This window comes from Scaptodrosophila lebanonensis, unplaced genomic scaffold (genome assembly GCF_003285725.1).
Source record: "Scaptodrosophila lebanonensis strain 11010-0011.00,11010-0021.00 unplaced genomic scaffold, SlebRS2 tig00001412-arrow-pilon, whole genome shotgun sequence".
Taxonomy (NCBI): Eukaryota; Metazoa; Arthropoda; class Insecta; order Diptera; family Drosophilidae; genus Scaptodrosophila; species Scaptodrosophila lebanonensis.
Window position 1 is genome coordinate 11,608,725 of NW_022060739.1, and position 9,111 is coordinate 11,617,835.

Here is a 9,111-nt window from a genome sequence, read left to right on the forward strand (position 1 = left end):
GCCTTGCTCTTGGGTTCTTGTTCTGGCCGCCTAATGAAAATGTTGCTGTTGTTTGGTTTTTTGTTGTTGATAGATGGCACTGCCACTGCTACTGCCGCAATATGTTTGTTGTACAAAAGCTAACAAAGGCGCACACTGGGTTGGAAGTCCAGCAATATGGAAGAAAACCAAACCAGGGAGTGAAGCGATATAATAAACATTTTTACGATATGTTTATGGCTATACTTGTAATCCACAATAAATATAATTACTTTAATGATACAACATTGAGGCGAATCAATTCAATTATTTTATTTAAGAAATTTATTTAATAATTTGAAGAATATATATAGCAGAATACAAGAACATATTGCAAGTTATAAATAAAAACCAACAATTTAAAACTAACTTAGCTACTTATAGACGCAATGTTTATTATAAAATTAATGTTAAATTGCATTCCTATGCTGTTGGCTGAAGCTACTTTAAATATTCGATAGTATTTTGTGTTTATAAAAATTGATCAGAATTGCAGCCCAGTGTGCGCTGCAAAACACAACAGCTGCAAAAATCGCGTCGGCGTCGGCGTTGTCGCTGTCAGTCGCGCTCGTCAACACTTCGTCGTGAAGGTGGGTCATTGTGAAATGACAGCGCCGAACCAACCAGGCGACCAGCAAGCATCTGTAGCGGACCGTAATCATTGGCTGCGACTGCGACAGATAGCTGCGCAACTAGCTTGTTGTTTCGCTCGCACGCGTTGCTAGCTGAGCTTACTGAGAGCCGGGGCGCTATTTCGCTGTTGAAAGAAACAGGTCGAAATACGTGGAAGACCCGCGCAAACGAGAATAATCGTTGTTGTGCAACGGCACCGAATTCAGACACCACTCGACGACAGTCATACTCGCTGGTTGTCTCACTTGCTCTCGCTGTAAACGACAGCGGACACGTTCTCTGCTCTGCTGCTCCCCTGCTACTTAGTGTCATATTTCGCACAAAGTTCGTTCGTATTTTTCTGCTACAATTTACGATTTCTACTCGAGGGGCGAAACCGTTCGAAATCAGCGGCAGTGTCTGGGAATTTGTGTGTAAGAAATGCTAAAAATGTTGATAGTGTTGAGAATTAGAAACACAGGGCCTGGGCGGATTTCCTTGTTTCCCCTCTCCATCGTCAAGTCTGGAGGTGGGGGTTTCTATGGTTTGTTGGCCAGCAAATTCCTGAGCAGCTAATCCGTGGCCAAGGAATGTCTTAGGCCCGACTTAGTCCAATTAATCCGTCAAAGATATGCTCGCACCCACCGTCTTAAAATATTTACGCACTGCCACTAATCACATTAATTAAATTCTCATGCGACCGGAAACCACTATAAAAAAGGTGGCGCCGTGCTAACCAGGGTCAGGCAAAGGTGAAGCGTCAATCGGAGAGAACCGTTGCCGAAAAATGTACGGAACTAGTCCCATAGTGTAGCTTCAATATGTATCTGAACGGTCAGATCGCGGTCGCTGGTCCGCAGCCCTTTGTGAGTTTCCTGAACGAGAGCACCAACGATGGCAGCGGACCTGTGCTGCACATGGGACACGATTATCCGCCGGAACTACAACACATGATACACGCCCATTGGCGGGGATTTCGTATGCCGCCCATATATTATAGAGCCTTCGTCTATATCGCCTTCTTTGTGCTAATGATACTGAATATATTTGGTAATGGTCTGGTTATCTGGATATTCTCCACGTGAGTTTTTGGAGGCCACCACTCTACCAGTAGTGATGTGTTGATGTTCCTTTGACAGCTCCAAGTCTCTGCGCACTCCCTCCAACCTGCTAATACTTAATCTGGCCATCTTCGATCTCTTCATGTGCACCAACATGCCGCACTATTTGATCAACGGCGCCTTGGGATATATAGCTGGTGGTGATCTGGGCTGCGATATCTATGCTCTGAACGGTGGCATATCGGGAATGGGTGCCTCCATAACGAATGCATTTATTGCCTTCGATCGTTATAAGACCATCTCGAATCCCATTGACGGTCGCTTGGGTTACGGACAAATTATAATGTTGATTATATTGTCCTGGTTCTGGGCCACGCCGTTTTCAGTGTTCCCCTTGTTCCAGATATGGGGGCGTTACATACCAGGTATCTAACCATATACTTATTTAAGTAATTCATGCTAGAATAATGCCTCGTCTCAGAGGGCTTTCTTACCACCTGCAGCTTCGATTATCTCACAGACAGCGAGGAGAATCGCTACTTCGTTCGCGCCATTTTCATTTGGTCCTACGCCATACCGATGGCCTTGATACTTACCTCCTATTACAAGCTTTTCACGCACGTGCGAACTCACGAACGCATGTTGGCCGATCAGGCCAAGAAAATGAATGTCAAATCGTTGGCGGCTAATGCCAACGATAGCATGAGTGTGGAATTACGGATTGCGAAGGCGGCTCTGATTATCTATATGCTGTTTATACTGGCATGGACGCCCTATTCGGTGGTCACGCTAATCGGCTGTTTTGGCGAGCAACAATTAATAACGCCCTTCATTTCCATGTTGCCTGGTATGACAGCCAAATCGGTATCCTGTCTGGATCCATGGGTCTACGCCACAAGTCATCCAAAGTATCGCTTGGAGCTGGAGCGTCGCCTGCCTTGGCTGGGAATTCGCGAGCGGCAGGTCAGTACGGGCTCCACGGCTGGCCAGGAGAGTGTAGCGAGCGTGAGCGGCGAAACTTTGGCGATGAGTGTACAAAATTAAGGCATTTGACATTAAACTGATATGCGATGCGAATGACGAGATTACGCATATTTTTAAGCTGCAATGAACTACAAAAAAGTTCCAAAAATAAAACAAAAAAGTTGGCATTGAAAATAATAAAGTTTCTGTTGATAGTAAAATACCGTCAAAAAATGATGGTCCATTTTCTAGTTTTTAGGACAACTTAGTGTATTTTATTTGGAAACGGCGTCCACATCCCTTTCGCGGAGGCGCCTTGTACTTATATTTTTAAAAAATAATTATACTTTACATACCCATTTTTCAAAATCCAATACAGATAGTACAGATAATACAGATACAGATATTAGTATACAGGGTAAAAAGGTATACTAATACAGAAAACATATAGTAGGGTCAATCCGATTTGATCTATATCTGAAACTTCTAAATACATGTGTTGTGCGAAAACAAAAACATATGTATTGCATAAAGATGGACAATAATAATTATATAAATATTAAAAACTTTATTGATCCCGCATTCATAAAACAAGTATACAGGGTAAAAAGGTATACTAATACAGAAAACATATAGTAGGGTCAATCCGATTTGATCTATATCTGAAACTTCTAAATACATGTGTTGTGTGAAAACAAATACATATGTATTGCATAAAGATAGACAATAATAATTATATAAATATTAAAAACTTTATTGATCCCGCATTCATAAAACAATTTATGTTACTTCTGAATTGTTCATTGTAACTTTGATTAACTGATTGAATTTTGAATCTCAAAGACAAATAACGAACTAAAGGGCCAGCAATAATAATAAATCATTTGAATAAATTCTATTCCACTCCTATTGGTAGCTCTTTATTTGCTCAAGAAAGCAGTGTTGTGCGATTAATTCTTAAGAGCAAATAATGAGCGGCGGCATCTGCATACGAAAATCAGCACAGCCTCCATCGCTTTAAAATGCAAATAACAGCACCTCACTCCCGGCACCCCATTCTCTCTTTTCATTCGACAGAGGCAACGTGTCTGCGTCTGCGCTGGCCAGACGAACGCAACACGGCCGGGCCGAGTTGAAAAGTTGCGCTTCTTTGTTGCTTGTGCACATCCAACCAATCCGCGTGTCCAAAATCAGCGTTCAACCGTTGTTCCACACGAGCACCAGGCGAACAGCGCCCGCAGGCTGTTGCATACAACATTTCTACACAAAAGTTGAAATCGTGATTGGCTGAGTGGTGGCTACAGCGACGATTGGTGTGTTTGTGTGGGTGAATTGGCGCTGCCCTCATGAGCAGAAGTGTGTAAGAGAGCGAGCACAACATTAGCTGAGTTTACTCGTTTTGTTGTCGAGTGTCTGACAGGGAGGGGGAGGCGTGCATTGTCAGTAGATAAAGGACGTGGCAACCGGGAGGACTTCAAACACTTTATGCGCTCTTTGTGAGATTAGTTCCCGCAACATTGTTGCAGTCAACAGAGCAGCTGCAAATTAGATGGTGTGCCTGGTTGGTTGGTTGGTTAGGTCTGTCGGGCGGCGCTTCTTCTTTCTTTCTCTTTATTCTTTAAAATACGACAACAAACATTTATACTAGGTCTGCATGAGCTTTAGCAGCATGCTGCGCACACCACGATTAGATTTCCAATGAAAACTCAATAGAAATATTGTTAGAAATGGGCTAGCAAACAGGTGCGAGCGAGATGAATATACAGATGCAGCAAAACTCACGATTGTTGAGAGTGTGTGTGAGTGTATGTGAATTGGTATGTGGGATTAGAGAAGATGCTATTGTCGTTGCATTCATTTGATAAAATTGCTTGGATAATCCAATTTGCTGGCACAATGAGAATTGACATTAAATATAGACCGAACCCCGCCCAGTCCCACCACCAACATCCAACATACTCAGCCATTGCAGCTGAAAGGCAATTCAACTAATTGGCATTGGAATTGGAATTGTTGTCGTCATAGCGTTTGTTCTCAACGCTCTCATACAGCCCACACAACCAGCCAGCCAGTGGTGGTAATAATAATAATAACGAATAACGAACGAAACGGTTTCTCGTAGCTGTTTAGTGGATGATTAAACTGAATTTAATCGTTTGCGAACAGGCGCACAGCATTCGACTGCACGCCGGGCGCTTTATTGTTGTGTGCGCTCGCTTTTCAAAACGAAATTTAAACAAGGGAAAACGACATTTTCTTCTGTATCGAAGACACGATACTCTCACTTATAAAAATTAGGTGATCAAAAATGCCTAAAATTGCGCTTTAGTATCGTATTTAGTTACTATGTAAATAGTTAAATAATTACAAAATATTTTTACAAAATTTAAATATTTTTTAAAAATATCGTACAAGATTTTTTATATAAAACATCAAACTAATGTTATTTTTCACTATTTTATTTAAATTTCTTAAAGTCAAAAGTCAAATATTATCTCCACAACTTTAAGTGCAGATCGTGAAAGTATAAACTTTCAAACAACGCTAAATAAGAGAACATCTTATAAAAATCGAAACATCTCATTTAGGAAGGGTTAAAATGTATATAATAACGTATACAGTCATATTTTCTAATTAGAGTATATTATGAAATCATTCACAAATGCACATAATCATCTTTTAGGGAGGGTATTGAAATCTTAAATTGCTCTGGTTTCTGTTTCGTTTCGTTTTGCAGTTATTTTGTCTCCCTTGCACATCCAAGCCCAGTTGAAAATGTGCTGTGTTGACGAATTCTCTTTTAATGATACATTCCATACTTTAAGAATATTTTTTTATATATAGATATGTACGTACGTAAACCAATTCAACAAAACCCAGACTTAAATTAGTTTAGTTAATTATCCCGAATCTACTAATTTTTTTAGTGAAACTTGAATGATAATAAAAAAACGTTTAACTAATGAATTTGCTTAATATGCAGTTTACCCAGTTTGGTTTAATATAGACATTTTGATTTTTCAATATTTTCAATATCTTCATATAGTTAACCAATGAAGTCGCAACAGGGCATTGTAGGAAGTTCTCTTCTCGACCATTATGCGCATTCCACTCTTGATTGTTGGGGTGTCCGCTCTTTGATATTTAAAATTGAAGCTGATTTTTTAAAATAGTGGTGGCTGCCCGTCCGCATAAATTCGCAAGCAGCCAACCCATTTGTCGTCTTGCTATCATTTTGGCAATCCTAATAATGCCAATTCAGAGGGTGGGCGCTGTTAACTGGCAGCAAACGCGCGCTCGTTATTAACATGAAGAAATCCAATATAACAGCTCTCTCGCACTTCTGTGGCTCTGTTAGCATTTGAACGTTAAAAATTCGATTTTATAGAATGCAAGCAACGCCCCACAAAGAGCCAAATAGGCAGACAGGCTGACAAACAGACATTACGATGTTGCTTGACTGTGCAGTCTGCTAATTACGCACACATCCATACACATGCAGGCATTCATACACAAATACGAGTTCGTATGTATTGTTACTACAGCTGCTGTTGTATCTGCAGTAACAGACCAGCAGCGGGCTAACAGACCAGCTGCTAAACATTCTGCGAGCCTCTTAGTTATTATGTCAGATCGGTGTTTGTGCGACTATAAAAAATACGTACACGGCCACTGACAATTTATTGACTCCCCCTGGGTGGGTGTGAGTTATAAAATTGATGGTATAAACTGTCACAATTTATAAATATGGTCGAGTGCTCGCTGCGAACGCGAGTGCTGGTCCATCTTTCCTGTTCGCCTAGTGAACAGTTTCGGCTGTATGTTGGTAACATTGTCGCTAGTCCACCTCTACCACCTGCAGAACAAAACAGTGTACCAACACCTGGGCACAATCGAGCGACAACTCTTGCGTTGTTGGAGTTTTCAAGATTGTTGGCAACGCTTCGATGTTAAGCTCTACCGCTACCAACTTATTTGTTAATATTTTTAATCAAAAAATTAATTTATATTCTTCAAATCTGATTTGTACCTTATAAATATTAATGATATTCATACAGAATATAATGGAATATAAAAGAGGAAGAAAGGGCTCAATATTAAGACTTCAATACACTAAAGTACATACATATATATGTTGGTTTACTGAAATTAAAGTAATCAACTGCTGTCAGGAATCTTAATGTTATTTGACAACCGCCTGTTGAGCCGTTCCCAACTTAGACTCGTTGGGTTGCAGTTCTCTTGCGCTCTGACAACCCTGGCTACTGCTTGCTCTCGCCCGTCTCACGCGCTTCTCTTCATTCGCATAACAATGCCGTCTGCTTTTTACGCTGCTAGCCTGTTCGGGTAACTAAGTGAAATAGCATGCAAGCCATTCTTCGGAAATTTCGAATTCTCCACATATTTTTGTGTCGCGTATTTGGATCGTGACAAACACGGAATGGAATGGGAATGAATAGCGCGGGTGGCATGCTTGAGAAATGGCGGAGGGGCGCTGGAAAGGTCATCTACATAAATAAATGAATTTACGCTAAAACTTTTTCATATATTTTTGGAAAAATTATCAAACAATACATATGTACATGCATATATATGTACAAGTGTAAGTACCTACGTTGTATGTATTTATATTTCATGTTGAATTTAAATATAAACACACATGCATGTTTATATGTATATGCACATATATGTATGTATTTATTTATACGAAAATTGAAATATTGATAAGCATGTGTGTGTACTTACATACATACATACATAGCTACCAATATTAAAACTATTAAAATTATTGTTCAGTAAAAAAAAAAATTGAAGTCTTCTGTATATTGTTGTGTTATATGTTAGCAGCTCGTCTCTAGCAACATGCGACAAAACAATATTGAACGCAAGTAAAATGCGTTAAATTAACAAGAGATAATGTTATAACGAGCAAGCCCGACAGTGGAGTACCCTGTACCCAAAAAATCATTTCTCGCTGAGATAGAAGGGAAATGAAAAAAAAACTAAATGATTGCTGAGGTTTGATGCACGGGTGGGTCTTGCTAATATATTTATTTTAATCAACTGATTTAAATGAAATTTAAAATAGATGCGCAAATCCTAGTACATATACATACATACATAGTATGTACTACTTCCTGCCTGATGGTTACATATTCACAAAACTAATATGCCCTTTTCACTTTCGAGTACAGGGAATAAAAAACCCCTGCATTTTATCATGTACATACATAGATACATATGTATTGTACATACGTACTACGCACTGTTGCTGGCAACTCCTTAAATTGGCAGTGCTCATCCAAGTCCAAGATGCACCGTCCTCGACTAGCTAGCCCCCATTTCTCGTTGATGGAGGTGGGTTGGTTGGTTGGATGGCTGTTTGGGCTCCAGCTTAGACGCACTATTGTCCTCTGTAAATCCTCATTGTAACAAGCGCCCAGAATCAATGTCTTCCGCAAACACTTTGCATTCAGTACGCAGAGTCAGAAAGTGCATGCTGCAAAATAAAAAATAAATAAATAAAACAACAACAACACAACAAAAAATTCGATGCAAAAAGTTGTCGTAAAGAGGTAATGGAGGCGGCGGCGGCGAGGGCAGCACGTCTCCGCAGCGTCGCCCAAAAATAAATGCAATGCGGTCGCCATGTTTATTCCTCCACAAACATACGCACACACACACACACACACTCATACACACTACAGAAGTTGCGTCGCAACTCGTCGTTGATTAACCCAAGCATCCAGCGTCTTAACGCCAGAAATACCAACAACAAATACACATTCGCTCGCCAAGGAAATGTGTAAGAAGGAGACGGAATTTGTGCAAAGAAAAGAAAAAACGAAGATGATTTTACGGTGTAACGTACATATGTATGTACATACATATGTTTGTGTGTATTAAGTGTGTAAGTGATATAAAAACGATTATTCGCGATTAAGTTGTCGTATTTTGTTAACATGTTAAATGACATTGCTTTACATACTATAGAAATAATCAGCGCAACGGCTTGGCATAACACTTTGAAGTTAAGATATCTAAAGTAAAATAAAAAAAATCGAAAAAAAATATGTATGCACACAATTTTTAATCAGAAAACTCTCTGGAATACTTTGCCTCCTAAATGTTAACAAATCAAAACAAGAACTGTAACTGTTGTAATTGGAATTGCAAAGAAATGTAATCGCATTATATATTATTACATGCATACATACATATATACAGATGTACGTACATACTATGTACATATGTATGTATATGTATACAAACTGAGAGCTGGTTTAGTTATTGTGTTTATGACCCAAATAAAGTAGAAACCATTTTGTTTTAATATCAATAATTATATTTTGCTTTATTTATACCTTTTCCAACTTAAAGCTAAAGAACGCTACATACATGCGCCAGCAGTTAATAATCTATGGATATATAGTAAGCATAAATACGAACGTAGGTA

At 39.4% G+C, this 9,111-nt stretch overlaps 1 protein-coding gene across 1 annotated transcript; it reads left to right on the forward strand.

Annotated features, from left to right (window-relative positions):
* Positions 1–1,388: 1,388 nt before the first annotated feature.
* LOC115631872 (opsin Rh5) lies at positions 1,389–2,888 on the forward strand. Its single transcript, XM_030528720.1, has 3 exons — positions 1,389–1,711; positions 1,770–2,116; positions 2,173–2,888. The coding sequence occupies exons 1-3, from the start codon at positions 1,452–1,454 to the stop codon at positions 2,733–2,735; spliced, it is 1,170 nt and encodes a 389-aa protein (XP_030384580.1). The 5' UTR covers positions 1,389–1,451; the 3' UTR covers positions 2,736–2,888.
* Positions 2,889–9,111: the final 6,223 nt, after the last annotated feature.

Bases quoted from the DNA above. Each gene is read 5' to 3' on its own strand.
- LOC115631872 (XM_030528720.1), top strand. From the start codon at position 1,452: ATGTATCTGAACGGTCAGATCGCGGTCGCTGGTCCGCAGCCCTTTGTG. The intron at 1,712-1,769 runs GTGAGTTTTTGG...TTCCTTTGACAG, and splicing joins GTTATCTGGATATTCTCCAC to CTCCAAGTCTCTGCGCACTC. The intron at 2,117-2,172 runs GTATCTAACCAT...GCCTCGTCTCAG, and splicing joins ATGGGGGCGTTACATACCAG to AGGGCTTTCTTACCACCTGC.